Below are 17,223 nucleotides of genomic sequence, written 5' to 3' on the forward strand. Positions count from 1 at the left end.
TATATATATATATATATATATATATAGTACATGCAGATACATTCTATCTCTGTTTCTAACATTTTCCTCCCGTAAGAGAAAAGACATTCTCTCTCTCTCTCTCTCTCTCTCTCTCTCTCTCTCTCTCTCTCTCGGAAAACAGCAAGAGAGCCAGCGTCCTGGAAGTCATTAGCAGGGGCAGAAGAATACTCTGGAGTAGGGTGTTTGACTTATCAGGCAGAGGCCAACCGTACCATCAATGATTCTCTCTTCTCTTCTCATCCCTTTCTGGCCCCTTCCTTGCTCTTCCTGCTTCTCATATCCTCTCACTTTCCCCATCCTACTTCCCCCCCCCCCACCATCTTATTGGTATTAGTACCAAATTTCCTACCTTGCCTCTCTCCTAAAATTCTTTTTCTTTGTCAATTTTCATGTGTGTTTTGGCTTCTGTGCAAATTTATTGATGTATTCCTATTTTGATTATGGAATGTTTTATAATGGAAATAGGATTCATTCTCTACTCTCTCTCCTCTCTCTCTCTCTCTCTCTTCTCTATTAATCTTATTTTGTCAATGTCACCTCTCTCTCTCTCTCTCTCTCTCTCTCTCTCTCTCTCTCTATAAAATTCTGTTTTATCAGATGTCTTCTCACCTTCCTCTCTCTCTCTCTCTCTCTCTCTCTCTCTCTCTCTCTCTTAAATTGTTGCAGTCTATATTATTGTCTGCTTGTATGTTTACCTCTAAATTGCCATATCCTTTAACAAGAGGCAAATTCTGTAAATGAATGTACACTCCCATTAAAAATGTTCAACAAAATATCACGTTTTAAACTATCTTGAGGACAAGAAAACAGGACTAGCAAAATGAAGCTGATTTATCCTTTACTGATTTATGCCATTTAACTATTAGTTAATTTTCTTTTTTTTGCCGGAAAATTGCACTACAGAGTAACCGACGCCACTAAATCCTCTAATGTTATTTCCACCTCTCCTTTTTTATCCACACAACCGAAGGACCACTGAAACGAAAAATCTCTTTTCTGGATTTTATTGTCAAAATACATATAAATATATGACACTTCACATGAAACACAGAGATATTAATAGGATAAAGACTTGGAAAAAAGAAAAATCAAAGGAAAAAAACGAATGGATTTTATTTTCTCAGTGAATAAAACTAACAGGAAAAGTTTGACGAGTTTTCTCGAACCTTTTATTACACGTTTGAGCAGAAACGTCTCTCAGCAGACGTACCTTGATTTGTTCCGAACAGTTCCCGTAGTAAGTAGTATTTTTGGCTTCTATACTCAAGGTTATTTCGGGTTCACCACAAGCTTACAGTATAGCCTCTCCTTGAAGCTATGCTCAGTTTAGACTGTTTCCTTGTTGACGCTACAAGCAGTCATACAGTGTATTGGAATGCGAGTCGTTCGTGTTTTGAAATGGTTACATAGCAGTCATGTATTTTCCAGTGTTTATTCATATGTGTATTTCCCTGTTGAATTCAAAGAAGTATCTTTTCCTTGGAATGTATTTTGTAATTTGTATAATCAGTTTATTTTACTTTCAAATGTTGTGGTGTGATTATTTATATATATATATATATATATATATATATATATATATATATATATATATATATATATATATATAATATATATATATATATATAATATATATATATATATATATATATATATATATATATATATATATATATATATACCTGTGTGTGTGTTTGTGTGTGTACGTATGCTTGTCTGAATTTATATCTGTTTACGAGGTACAATATCGGCTAAATAAAACGTCATATTTATACATATACACGGTTCCTGCATTTTTCAAGTTCAGCATCATAGTATTCATTCGGAAATGATAAAAAAATAATAAATACTATACATCTGTATATAGAATTTCAAATACTTCACATTCTTGCTTCTCTGTACACAAATACAATTCAGATACGATTTATACACCAAATCTTGTTTTTTTTTATTTATTATGGGTGGAATATATATATAGTATTCATCTGGCCAGGTACATTTCCTGATGTGAAGCCATGTAAACGATCATAACATGAAAATATCGTACAATTTACAACACAAATGACATTGTATGTACAGTCAGTTCATGCCTACTGAGTACCGATCACAGCGGATATTTTTTTTTTTTTCTCATTTTTTGTTCTCTGGAAATTGTTATTTTTCATAACATGAACCTTACAAGGTTGTTATCTTTCACATTCATGAAGCACAACATATTATCATTCATTCCTCTGCCTGATATCCGTGCATGAACTAATTATGATAACTCTTAAGAATGAAATCACCTTTTTTTTTTTTTTTTTGCTTATGTAAAACTAGAAGCTTTTTGTAATGTTCATTCTTGAAGATTATATATTTTTTTCATTTAGTAAGAAACTTAAATTGTTTTTCTGCTTTTCGGTCACAGAGGTTATTTTTCATATAGAGTAATACTCTTTCTATATCTGAAGATATCTGGAGCAATGAGACATCCGTATTCTGATTGAAAAAACACTAATACTTTCTTGATATATAAAAAAAAAATTGAACACCCTCTTAAAAAAACTCCAAGTTAACGTGGAAATGGTTTGATTAAGGCTTTCTCTTCGACATTTTTTTTTTTTTCGAAAGGAAAAATAACAATATCATGGCCAACAGAGTTCCCTAGATGCACTTACAAAATCGGATGAGAGATTCTGACGAGAGAAAATAATTAGCATAAACCTGAGAGTTGAATGTGACTATTTCCATTACAATTCTATGCACCAAGATGTGTAACAATAGAGTGAAGCAAGTACCAAGATATTGACTTAAATCATTAGACGACTAGACAAGAAAGTATATGTAGTATATATTCATTATAATATCTGTCCAATAGTTTGGGCTTCGAGACACACATTTCTGAATTCGGCAAGTCAAACCCGCCAAGCCCTGAACGAAATTAAAAAAAAAAAAAAAACTAATAGCTTATCGGACAGTTTCTTCTCCTTTTATTTTTGGGGCTTCGATTCGTTATATTTATTATTTATTATACGTTCCATCCCCTCTACCAAACTCCGTTAGAGCATCTGAGTAAGGAGACACTTTGCTCCGCACTTAAGTGGCAACGTTAGTTCCCATCAATACGAAACGATGTTGGATATGGTTAATAGTAAGTTTTCCCCCCTGACCAAAAAAAAAAAAAAATATGAACGTCTTCGAAACGCAAAGAAAAACATTGTCGTGGCAGACGACCGCGTCGTCTTGACCTCAGGGTACGTTCAGGTTGGTTTTTTTTTTTTTTTTTTTGGCTGACAAACACAAGTTTTGACTCACTTATCCATCCACTTGAGCCCAGGTACCAGAGAATTCCATCCACGTCCCCTGGAAGCTGGGCTGCCCTTGTGCAACGGAACACTATATTTATATATTTATTCATATATCTATATTTATATGATGATAATAGTCAAACGTGTACTGTACAAAGAGTGTAACTACAAATAGTTATGGCAAGATCACTGTAAAAAAACAGCAATACTCTATGAAGAAGCGTCCGGGACACGAACGGTCCTAGACTCGACCAGTTAGTTTAACTTCCATTATAAATCTAACTGATTCCGAAAGATGCAGATCTCTTTTCCATAGTTTCTCTCATATAACGGAAAGGAACAATCCTTCGTAACAATTCCAGTTCATGATCACTTTTTGTCAACGGTTTGCTGGACCTCTGCTTTCGAAAGAAAAATAATTGTGTGCATTCCCAGGAATCAAGTTCCCAAAGAAAAATCAATGTACGCATTCCAAGGAATCACGTTCCCAAAACCAGATGATTGATGATTTTGTTTATCAAAACACCCTTTTGTAAAACTATTATCACGTAACATAGGGATTGCACTGAAATGAAGCAATATTAAGCATGGATACTTACACATTTAGACTAGAATTATTAAGACATGACAAATTCTTTTAGAGAATTTACTCTATTTGACCGTAGTAAATACGAAAATAAAAATAAGATATTTTTAATAACAGATATTTGGAATTAGATAAATAACGATTTATCAAGCGGGAAATAGGAGAACTTAAGAGTGAATTTATCAACACAAACAGTCAACGGAAACAAATGAGCATCGGTTAGTGTCAATCGTCTTCACGTTCTGGAATCACGAGAGGAAGACTCTTCAGTAAGTCTGGAAAGAGTGGAAGTGACACGTAACCAACCTTAAAAATATTTCTTCTTTGGGGCTTTCAAAACATTTTATACGCATTTTCAAGTCAGTATATATACAGTATATATATATATATATATATATATATATATATATATATATATATATATATATATATATATATATATATATATATATATATACTGTAGTGTCTGAATTGCCCTAGTAATATGGACTAGATTTACATTTTAGTTTATTATATTTTCTTTTCTAGGACACAGAACAGTAAAAAGTACATCTCCTTGATTTCCCTAGAAACGATATTTAGAGATAAACACTCCGTAGGAGCTACAACTTTCCTTGGCTCTTCACCAATATCTAGATTGAATTCCGTAGGGAGGAGTTTGGGGTGGGGTGCTAGAGAGAGAGAGAGAGCAAGGAGTCAACATTGGCCAAACACTATGTACAGGAAAGGAAATCGAAAATAAAATAGATTTGGGGCTGTTAGGAAAGAAACATGCTGCACTTGTTCACCACCTTTTCCAGTCCCCCGTCCTTCGCACAAGCCGTTATTACGACACGAGCAATGATTCTCCGGGAGGAAGAGTTGAAACCCAGACGCTGATGTTGAAGGACGTTCAGAGACCCAGAATCTTATCTCCAATATCCAGTCCCCTTTGAAGGACGAGCTCTCCTCTCTGGATGCCCTGCTCGGTAGATCTCTCCGAGGGGGACAATGCCTGACTCTCCCTCCTCGTGTGCCTTCGTGTCCCGGAAGGACCGATCCCTTCCAAGGGCACTTACTACTTGCTGGCTTTCCGTGGCTGGCTGGGCAGACTCGTGAGGGAGAGAGAGGACAGGAGAGCGAATGCTGGGAGGAAAAGTAGCAGCAGACTAAAGGGAAGTTGAGATCGACAAGCCGCGCTGGCGTCGCCGGGGTTCCTCCCGTGCTGCATAGCCGCTGGCTTCTTACCTGCGGAAGGTTGAGAGAAAGAGATTATATGTTTCTGTATTTAGCCAGAGGATGTTTGGAAGCAATGTATGGGTTGTAAATTCAGTGGGAATTATTAAGGCATGAAAATGTGTTTTGTTTACTTTTGTGTTCCCTCGCTCTCTCGTTCTTCTTATGCAGACATAAAGGAGGCACGCACATATGACCACACATGCACACACACACACACATATATATATATCTATAATATTAATAAAAATATGACATTAGTGATATCTCTTCATACAAAATATTAATATTTCCAAGCAATCATTTCATGGCTCCCATTCATCCTCTCTCTCTCTCTCTCTCTCTCTCTCTCTCTCTCTCTCTCTCTCTCTCTCTCTCTCTCTCTTTGTCAAGTGTACTCACCAGTGACCACATGGACAGTGATATTAGCCGGTGTTGCCAGATGAGGCTCACAAGTATATGTCCCTGCGTCAGATGCCCTCACTCGAGTGACTACGAGGCTGCTGAGTAGTTACCGTGTTGCACCTGACGATGAATTAGATTTTATTATAGTATGTATATATATATATATATATATATATATATATATATATATATATATATATATATATATATATATATATATACAATATGTATATATACATATATTTATATATATATATATATATACTATATATATACATATATATATATATATTATATATATATATATATATATATATATATATATATATATATATATGAAATCGTTATACAAAAATAAGAAGACAGATTTTATACTCTATCAGCCCCAACTGAAATACAACAAAAAATAATAAAAAAAAAATCACCATTACAGTGTATGTTGTTCAGGCAAAAAATAAAGTATCTGCGGTATAGATTAGTATCGAACTGCCACATAAAAAATAAAAATGAAATATCGAGTATTTGTGTGTACAGTAAATCATATTCTAAGACCGGTCGTCATTTTGTCCTTGTGGAGCAGACGAGAGTCTTCGAAATATGAAGCTTTACGTAAATCTACGTATTCTTTATTATTATCATTACTATTATTCCGAGGATGAAGCCTATTGGGGCCATTGACTTGATCAAATTCATGTTCTCTCAATGAGTGAAACAAAGCAATATGAATTGTGAACCCAATTCGTGTGGAACAAGCCCACCACAGGGTGCCACTGACTTGATGAAATTCATGCTCTCTTAGCGAGTAACATAATTAATAAACGAATGATTTTAAGTCACCAGGCGTCGTGCAGTGAGTGAAACAAGGCAATATGAATTTCATAAAGAGGAGATCAATGATCAGAAAAGAAAAACTGAAAAATAAAAATAAAAATAGACGAAAAATTGCTCTACCAACAAACGATAACTTCCTCTTCCTTACCTCGAGGGCACGCTGGTTGGCGTAGTTGACCATTGTCGAGTTATGGTACCAGAATATGTACACGGGGGGAGCCGCAGCGTACTTGACGTGGCACTCCAGTGCCAACTTAGAGCCTTCCTCGATGTGCACCTCACTCGGGCCACTCACTTTGGCCTCAGCCTCTGCTCGAGAGAGAGAGAGAAAGAGGGGGTTATGAAAAGGAGTTAACAATATAGACGAAGTATGCATAATCCTGTATAAATTTCAATTTGTATATATTAAAAATTTACAAATAACTCTTTCTTTATTTTTGCCACTGAAATATTCAGTTTAAATAAAGTGTGCATCTAAAAAAATTCACAGAAATTATTCTTTTTTAAGAGAGAGAGAGAGAGAGAGAGAGAGAGAGAGAGAGAGAGAGAGAGAGAGAGAGAGAAATGGGGAAATGGAAGTTAACAATATAGAACAAAATATATAAAACCAGTATAAATTTCAATTTGTATAACATTAAAAATGTACAAATAACTCTTTCTTTATTTTTTGCCACTGAAATATTCAGCTTGAATAAAGTGTTCTAAAAAAAGTGCACGAAAGAAGACAGAGAGAGAGAAAAGAGTTAATAATGCTAACAAAATGTTGCACAAACCAAGAAAGATAACATCGAAAAGTACAAGAACTTCGATTTTCTTATTTTCTGATGAACCACACAGTTAATGTTACTGACTGATGTTTCACTAACAAGAAATAGAGAGAGAGAGAGAGAGAGAGAGAGAGAGAGATGAATAGGAATTGATAATATAAACAAATAAATCATTTAAAAACGTATAACTTTTTGTCTTTGCCATTGAAATATCCTACTAAATAAATTGAATATAAAAAAACGAATTCTTTTATTTTTCATTTTCGTACGTAGAAATTGAAAGATACCTTAGCCTACATTATTTATTAGTGACTGATATTTCATAAATAATATCAAGGTAACCACGACAGACAGAAAGCATGTTTGGATAGAGAATTTCTGAAGGCGAATAACATTAGAAAATATTAATTTTTTTTACTTACGAGTTACTTTGAGGGTGAAATAAAATGTCACAGGGGGGTGGGTGGTGATCTGACACTCGTACTGACCAGCGTCTGACAGTTGGACATCTTTTACCCACAATTCCCACGCCTGTAAGACAATCAGGATTCATTATGGAACGATTAAGTGTGTGAATATCTATAGAATGAAATGTGATAGGGAAGGCTGTTTTATATATATATATATATATATATATATATATATATATATATATATATATATATATATATATATATATATATATATATATATATATATATGACTATGAAATATTTTCTGTTAAAGCAGAATTCCATCAAATATAAGGAGCCCATAAAAAAAAGCCAAATGTGGGAAATAAAGACTATATTTCAGAGACCGAACTGTCTCTCTCCTCAGGCAAATGGTGAATGATTCACTATTTGCCTGAGGAGAAATACAGTTTGGTCTCTCTGAAATATAGCCTTTATTTTCACATTTTGGCTTTTTTATGGGCTCCTTTATATGTTATATATATATATATATATATATATATATATATATATATATATATATATATATATATATATATATATATATATATATATATATATATATATATATATATATATATATATATATATATATATATAATCCGTCCATGTGTTTAAGTAATTCCTTAAAACTCTTGCATCACCAACATCAAGCAGTCTGAAAAACATGTGAAAACCCTTATCTAGATATAACAATGCTTCCAATAGACCCACCTATTAACCTAACAATTAAAATTCATGTTTCTTCATCTACAATCTGTTTCCTCGTGACCTTCAAAACTCATTTACCTTATTCTGGTGAGAATGAGTAGCTGTGAACCTGGGCTCAGCCGCATAGACCTGTTGGCCCACCGTCAATAGTTGGTCGTCGTCTCTTTTCAACCAGGTGACCTGTTTTTGAAAATGATAAATTGGATCAGGGAGTAGTAAATAAATATAGTGAATGAATATTAATAATCATAATACTAAATAAATGAAGAAGTTGGTTGGAGCTAGCAGGCTACTTCCATCTAATTGACATCGTCAGATTCACAATGAATTGAAACGAACAAATACAGTTATTATTATTATTATTATTACTATTCAGAACATGAACCCTATTCTTATGGAAGAAGCAACAGGGGTCAATGACTTGAAATGCAAGCTTCCAAAAACTAATTGTGTTCAGAGCCATCGTATTTATACAGAACAGGGGCTTCCTGCCAAGTCGTTTTCTCAAATAAATCAGAGAAATGAAATTCGAGGATTCAATTAATATTGCACTATGACCAAAAAAAAAAAAAAAACTTGGCGTGGATAAAAGACAGGTATAAAATTGGATCCCTTTTATAAGCTGTGAAAAAAGTCAATGAAGTTTCGTGCCCACTTCAGCTGGGTGTTAAAAGCACCAAATCCAAAACACTGGAAACCCTGCCTCAGAAAAAAAAAAAAAAAAAGGTTCGTTCATTACCATTTCATCGGAGAGGTGGTGCGTGACGCAGCTGAACGTGGCCTCCCCGCCCACTTGGGCCAGGATCTCGGTGTTATTCTGCACCGGAGGGTCGGGGCTCTGTGTATTTAAGGTGAGTGCCTCGGGCCAAATTTCCCCCTCCAGTACGTCCTCGGGCGAGGGAGTGTAGTTGTCAGGAACTTGCTGGTTTGGGTCAACACTCGAGGAGAGCTTTGGGAATTCATCCTCCGCTCTCAGACTCACGCCTGGAAGGAAGCAGGGATCGTATATGGTTTCTTGGAAGGAATGGAGTCGTGTTTTATATGCCTAGGCGGTTCCCGAAGCTTATGAAACCTGTGTTTGTAGAGGTGTTGTGCTTTTCGGTAGAGATTCTTTTGGAGAAGTCAAAATTGGACGAAAACTCTGTACACCCTCAAGTGAAACTTACAAGGGAAAATACTAATATTTTTTTTATCCAGTTATATTGTAGATAGTATTTAATTTCCTGTTTTCACGTAATCTAATACATCATAGCCCGATTGGAATGCTAATATAAACGGAAATAAAAACAAGATAATATCAAAATGGAGTTTTCACGCTATACCTAACCCCCTCCCCCCCAAAAATTAAGAACTGACGTTTTTGTATGTTATGAATATTATCTTTTAATTAGTAGGGTAAAGGTATAAAATGGTATTCACTGTAAAATATAATCTTTCCATATGGGTTTATGATATATACAATATATATACATATATATATATATATATATATATATATATATATATATATATATATATATTATATATATATATATATATATATATATATATTTATATATATATATACGTATGTATATGTTCAAATTTTGACCAAGTTTGTTGTTTCTTTGATTTTAAACCTAACATTACGACGGGCATATTCGTAATTTTTAGAATTTTAAAGTTATAATTTTAATTCAATTTTAAAAAGTCTAATTTCTAATAGGTTTTGAAATACGGTTGAAAATTTGTAAAAAACTGACTAAAATTTTCAGTCTTCTGATTTTTAACGTAATGTAACGACAGGCGTATTCGTAAATTTGACATTTTTAAAGTTATAATTAAAATTCAGCTTAAAAAATAATTTGTTATGATTTTGGGATACGATTAAAAGCCTAATTTATGAAAAAATGTACTAATTTTGTCAGTTTTGTGAATTTTAACGCAACAATAGGAGAGACTTATTCGTAATTTTAAAAGTTATAATTAAAATTCAGTTTAAAAACTTCATTTCTAACTCAAATTGTAAATTTTTACTCCATTCACAATCTCCACACGATAAATTCCTCTAAGTAGACCAGCGGAGTGAATGAGAAACTAAGAACCACTTTTAAAAAATGATGGAAAACGAAAGAATTCGCTTTACGAAAGAGTAAGACAGCCTGCCCTTACTCGTCCTTGACTGGCGGTTAAAATTTACCCGGAAGCCTTCTCATCTCTTAGTTGGTGTTTTAATCCGGTCGTGTGTTCGTCTACTGGGATGGAGGTGCTTTCGTGGTTCGTGATTTTCCAAGATATTCGTGGATCTTCGAAGATTTCCGTGAGCTGGTGGTTTTACGTGATTGATTGATGGTAAGTGTTTTTTTATATATATTTTAGTTAAGTAGCTCTTGATTTGCAGTGAAGTTAGTGTTTTATCGAAGACTTCGTGTTTTTGTGATTTTGTGGTTGGTGATTGATGAGCTCTATGTAAAATTTTTTATTAAATCTTAATGTTCAGTGATTTTAAGTACACAAGTGTTAGTGAGGTGGTGTTGAAATTCACATTTTAGTTTTTCATATACAACTTTTATGGGGATCGGTAAGTGTATTAATAAGCTAAATTTTTTTAGTGTTTAAGTGGCGTGTTCGGTTTAAGTACGCAGGTGCTGTAATGAAGTAATAACTCGTTTTAGTTTCGCAATTAAACTTTCATAAACTAGTTTCATTACGCTCACCGGTAATTGATAGTGCATTGGTCTCCTAAATAAATTACCGTCGATTTTCATTAAATCTAAGCGATAATTTGTTTTTAAAGTACGTGGGTTTTACAGATTTATACAAGGTAGTCTCAATTTAGGGAAGTCACTCGTACACTAAAGATGCTTCAGAACTTTATAGTGAAAATTTGAATTAAGTGGTTGTGTTCCTGAATTTACTTTTTTTCTACTTAATTGGGAAGCTGAATTCAGTGTTTTTCGAAGTAATTTTGTTTTAATCTGGCTTGTAACATTGGCGGTAACTTTTGAAATTTCTGAAAGCTTTGTTTTTTCTGTTAGTATGTGGAAGTTAACAATGATAATTAACAATGATAAACTTAAGAAGCTTTAAGTAGCTTTATGTTTAGTTTGTTTTTTAAAATACTTTTCGATAAAAACTTGTTTCAGAAATTTTAGCATACTTCGCTAACATTTACGGTTTTTTGTAGGTTTTGAAAACCCAATTTTATTTTAAATTCGTAGTTTATTTTACGAAAATTTAAAGTATTTTAAGTTTTTAGTAAATACTGTTGACTTTTATGGACTGAATTTTTGGGGGGACTTTTGTGGACTTTGATTTTTGGGGGGGACTTTGTGGACTTGATTTTAGGGACTTTTGTGGACTTTGATTTTAGGGGGACTTTGTGGACTTTGATTTTTGGGGACTTGTGGACTTTGATTTTTGGGGGGACTTTTGTGGACTTTGATTTTTGGGGGGACTTTTGTGGACTTTGATTTTTGGGGGGACTTTTGTGGACTTTGATTTTTGGGGGGACTTTTGTGGACTTTGATTTTTGGGGACTTTTGTGGACTTTGATTTTAGATTTTTACTTAGACTTTTTTGGACTTTTTGACTTTTTTTAGGACTTTTTGTGGACTTTGATTTTTTGGGGGACTTTTGTGGACTTTGATTTTTTGGGGACTTTTGTGGACTTTGATTTTTAGGGACTTTTGTGGACTTTGATTTTTAGGGGACTTTAGTAGACTTTGATTTTTAGGGACTTTTTGTAGACTTTGATTTTTAGGACTTTGTGGACTTTGATTTTTGGGGGACTTTTGTGGACTTTGATTTTAGGGGACTTTTGTGACTTTGATTTTTAGGGGACTTTGTGGACTTTGATTTTAGGGGGACTTTGTGGACTTTGATTTTAGGGGACTTTTGTGGACTTTGATTTTTGGGGGACTTTTGTGGACTTTGGATTTTTGGGGGGACTTTTTGGACTTTGATTTTTGGGGACTTTGTGGACTTTTGACATTTTTCTGAACCTTTGTGGGGTTTTGTGGACTTTATACGTAGTAATTTTTTATTTTACCGTTTCATATAATACATGTTAAGTCCACCTTTGCCGGGGTGGCATGTTGTCACCTGTCAGGCAAAGGTGGACTAAGGTTCTACATGGCAAACTTTTTAAGTTTGCTGTGTAGATCCTGACTTCGAGAAAAAAAAAAACCATTTAGTTTCAACTTTCACGAGATGGTAATAGGCATTTCTTGGTAATCGTTCTTGTTTGCAAGATGATAGCCATGTACCATAGGTACCAGGTTTAGGTTGTGTGGTTGCTTTTAGCTTGGTTGCTTGTCTTTAGGATTTTTGGATAGGTCCTGATTGTGTAAAGCACTGTCTCGTTAAAGTTTACATAGTTCTAATCAGAAGTTGACTTAAGGTTAAAGTATAGGTTTAGTTTTGTAGTCAGTCTGCAAAACCTTTTGAATGTGTAGCAGAAAGTAAGTTGAGTTTTCTTAATCTAATTGGTTTTTCTACATAGAATTTTAATTAAGTTTTTTTCATTTAAAATCTTAAAATCTAGTTTCATTTCTGCAAAGTTGTAAATGTGTTTTTGGCTTAAGGTTTTTAATCTAGGTTTGTAGTTAAGTCTGCAAAGTCTCATAACATGTGTTTTTGGCTAAGATATTTAGTCTCTCGGACTAGTTTTATAGAAAGTCTACAGAAGTTTCAGTTAAGTTTACTTGTAAGTAAGTCTACATATTTTGGAACTGCATTTTGCTTCGTTCATTCCTTTCTAGTCCATGGTACTAAACTTCACTTGCCTTGTGGTATTGGTGGTAGTGTGCTCTCATAAGAGCAGCCCTGGGTTCGATCCTCAAAATGGGAAAACGGAAAGTATAATTAGTGTCTTGAATGCAGTGTGCCTATTGACTTAAGTAGTGAATGAGGTACTGTTACTGGAATGTTGAGTCGTAGATTTGGGGACCTCGACAAGGTAGTAACAAGGAGTGAAGCACAATCTTACTATGATTTTTTTCTTGTAATTTACCTGAATTTGGTCATTTACCTGAATTTGGTCATTTTACCTGAATTCGGTCATTTACCTGAAATATTGCAGATATTCAGGTGACTTTTACTTCATTAAGGTTTATTTGCTGTCACAGTAACTTTTTCCACAGATGTTCACAGCTTTTCAGTCTCCATTAAGCTGCTTTTGCTGTCATTTAGCAGCTCAAGCTTTAAAGCAAGGAAGCTGCTGTACCCTTTTGCTATTTACTGTATCGTAATACTTTGAGTTTTTGTATTTATTTCGGTATTTTACTTTGACAACTGCTATTGCAGCTGTTCACAGCTTTTCAGACTTCATTAAGATCTTTTGCTGTCATTTAGTAGCTTTCAAGCTTAGCAAAGCTTGCTGTGCCTTTGCAGCCAATCTTTTCAATTTGCTTTTCAAATCGAAAACTATTTTTTTTATTTAGCCAAAGGAATACTTTGCTGTTATGGATGGTTACTTAAATACCTTAAATTCTTTTAAGGTATTCTGCAGCTCTAAATTCTAAAATTATAAATAAGCTCTTCGTCCCTAAATAGAACACTTCAATTTAAGGAAATCCTACAGTAGACTCATTGTACTTTGGAACTTAGTCTTAAGGTATGCTGGTTTAAGAATTAATAAATTAACATGTGACCTAAACTCAGTTTAAAATATTCTGCAGCTCTAGAGTCATTTCCATGTGGGACTTAAGGTATGTTGTTCTAAGACGAGGTAATTGTAAACATATGCTGGTCTAAGACGAGGTAATTGTAAACATATGCTGGTCTAAGACGAGGAAATTATAAACATGTTGGCTTAAGAACGAGGAGATTATCAACATGTGACCTTAACACTTCAGTTTCAGGTATTCGGCAGCTCTGGACTGCCCATGTGAGACTTGGTTTCTTAAGGTATGATGGTCAAGAACGAGGGAATTAAAATGACTTAAACTCTTAAGGATTTCTGCAGCTCTAAACTCGCATATTGTCCATGTGGGACTTGTTTTCTAAAGGTATACTGGTCTAACGACTGGGAAATTGATTAGTGACCTGACCTGTCAAGTTGGTGGGCTCCAGAGGTAGCGGTTTGTGCCAAAACAAACGTTGGATGTGATTGACTTTGGATGTCTCGCCCTGGATGTCACTATGTACTTAAGCTAGGATGTATTAATGGGTTGGCTGTGGTCTTTCCAATAATTTGTAAATGTACATACGACAGATAAGTCAACTTTAATATTAGTTTAACTGTTAACCATTTGTTTTACTAGCTAATCTGCTCAGATTTAATATTTACTTGAATTGCTGTTCCCATTATAGGTTTAAATTTTAACAGCTTGAGCTTATAAACTCTAATAGCTTACCTAAGCTTCCTTAAATATAGCTTGCTTGCTGCTTCATCTAATTTAATTTAATCAAATACCTGCTCATTTAAATAAAGGCTTACTCAGACTGCCTATTAAATTTCTTACCAGAATTGTGCATTAAATTGCTTTCTAAGCTGATGTTTAATTTTTTATAGCATTTACATAGATATTTCTTTTGTTCAGGACATGAAGCGAGTCGCATCAGATTGTCACCACCTGCCTGATGAAACCTGCTGCCTGCTTGAGTGAAGAAAAGACTACCCTTTTTTGAGAGCAAGAAAACGGCACAAACACAAAGCAGTATCTAATCTGAAACCAAAACCAGTGAAGACTGACATCTGAAGTGACACCAGGAGCCTTTCCCAAGGCAACAGTCTCAACCAGAACAAGACAAATCAACTATCAAGAACTTCAGAGGCGTCATTGCATTTTAAGACTTCTCTCCTGTGGCTAACATGACCTCGCCATCTGTGATTCAGCGCATGAAGACTTCAGAGCCTATTCGACCTCAAAACTATAAGATTATGGATCTCCTAGCATATCTCCCAAAAGGTTGCTTTTCCAGGGGCACAAATGACTATAAACATGGAAGTTAACTTATTGGAGCCATACAATGTTTTAGAAATGTAGATGATGCCGAGATCCTAATTATATACCTTAGGAGAAGCAGTGCAGATTTTTATGTAGAAATATCATTGAAGTTATGCTTCCAAAACTCTTTAATTAGTCTTGACAAAGTAATTTATTACTGCATAATTTGTGATCTTAAAATTTAAGCCAAACTGTTATCATCATACTTGTCAGATGGGTTATATGGTATTAAAATTTCAAAGTTTTCTGACTTCAATAGATTAAAGGTTCGTTTGTTAAACGAAGTCTTCCTATCCATAAGACAAACCTTGTTTTCCATGCCTAACGGAAATGACAGTAAAATGGTAATCTGCCTGAAATGGTAATATAATCTGGAGTATGAAATGTTTAAATAAATGTAAATTTTTAAGTTAGCAGTTTTGTCTGTGAAAGTGTTCTAATGTGACTGCAGCACAATTTCAGTGGCAGTAACTTAACTAATTTTTCTGCTGGAAAAAATATTAAAATTGTACTGAAAGGAACGCCATTATTAAAATATTAAAATTGTACTGAAAGGAACGCCATTATTAATGTACCTAGAAACTGCTGGAAGTCTGTATAGTTAAAGCAATATGCTGGAAGTGGTCATTTTAGTATAGTTCCAGCAAATAACAAAGTGCAGTTTAGTATATTCAGCAAATGGCTGGAAGTTGTCAATTTAGTAGTTCCAGCAAATTGCTGGATATTATTTGTAGTTCCAGCTAATGGCTGGATGATGTTTGGTGTAGTTCCAGCAAATGGCTGGATGTTTAATATTTTATGTTTGGATATTATTTGTGTTTCCAGCAAAATGGCTGGATGATGTTTGTAGTTCCAGCAAATGTTTAGTTCCAGCAAATTGGATGCTGGATATGGCTGGATGCTGTTTGGTTTAGTTCCAGCAAATGGCTGGATGCTGTTTGGTTTAGTTCCAGCAAATGGCTGGATGCTGTTTGGTTTAGTTCCAGCAAATGGCTGGATGCTGTTTGGTTTAGTTCCAGCAAATGGCTGGATGCTGTTTGGTTTAGTTCCAGCAGCAGATGGCTGGATGTTTGCTAGTTCCAGCAGATGGCTGATGCTGTTTGCGTAGTTCCAGCAGATGGCTGGATGCTGTTTGCGTGTTCCAGCAGATTCTGGATGCAACCAAAGTAGCTGGTTAGTATTTGTATACAGGATAAATAAATGCAAGCTACTTAGTAACTGATTTTGAACTGAACTGACTACACGTTCATATAAAATCCTTGATTCGTGAAAACTAGAAGTTTCAGGGAAGCTTTTTTAAAGTTCATAATTTATGAAAATTACACTGCAGTCCTCCGGGAAGAACTTTTAAGACCCGAATGGAGGGAAAGGGATGCAGTTTGGTTCTCCATTAGTTGAAGCTTTTATCCAGAAGGGAATGTTTGTATATAGCTATGATTAGAAACTTATAGAAATTAAGATTTTACTCGAGAAATTATCTAAAGCATTTCTAGTGGGAAAAGTTTTAACATTGATTAGGAAAGGATGAAAGTTCCAAACAAAGGTTAATATCTTGAATTTATAAATTCATCAAGCTGCATAGGCACAATTTTGATTGACTAGAATCTGTTGAAAGCAATCCTAAATATCAAGTGAGGTTGACATATTTATACTCGACCGCTGAAGCAAAGAAACTACTACGCAAATTTTTAATGTCTGGTTATAGACACTGGGTTGAAAGTATTTCTAAAGTGAGCTTTATTATATATATCTAAAATCTCTACAGTAGCAAGTAACTTCACAATATGAATTTTAAACGCAAGCAAGCAAGGTAACTCAAAGCAATGCAACTGAACTTCAGAAAGCTTATTACCCGTAATGCCATAATAAAATTACTGAAATCTCGTTTTTTCGACGCTTTTTATGGCAAATCTACCTCAATCTTTATCCCGAATTGCAAAGGTCATTCATTCCCGAAGCTGCTGGCCCGGGTCATCCTAAATCACGCTTTATGGAAAGTCTTGGTTACGAGTGGTT

The 17,223-nt window shown here is 34.4% G+C and overlaps 1 protein-coding gene across 1 annotated transcript in view; it reads right to left on the bottom strand.

The window, feature by feature from the left end:
• Positions 1 to 3,021: 3,021 nt before the first annotated feature.
• Positions 3,022 to 17,223, bottom strand: part of LOC136832320 (transmembrane and immunoglobulin domain-containing protein 1-like) — a 32,270-nt gene continuing 18,068 nt past the window's right edge. Inside the window, 7 exon segments of the mRNA XM_067093227.1 lie at positions 3,022 to 5,121; positions 5,512 to 5,616; positions 5,619 to 5,634; positions 6,494 to 6,654; positions 7,535 to 7,643; positions 8,354 to 8,455; positions 9,015 to 9,259. Coding sequence (XP_066949328.1) covers positions 4,952 to 5,121; positions 5,512 to 5,616; positions 5,619 to 5,634; positions 6,494 to 6,654; positions 7,535 to 7,643; positions 8,354 to 8,455; positions 9,015 to 9,259 — 908 coding nt within the window. The 3' untranslated portion in view covers positions 3,022 to 4,951.

Source organism: Macrobrachium rosenbergii, chromosome 49, assembly GCF_040412425.1.
Source record: "Macrobrachium rosenbergii isolate ZJJX-2024 chromosome 49, ASM4041242v1, whole genome shotgun sequence".
Taxonomy (NCBI): domain Eukaryota; kingdom Metazoa; phylum Arthropoda; class Malacostraca; order Decapoda; family Palaemonidae; genus Macrobrachium; species Macrobrachium rosenbergii.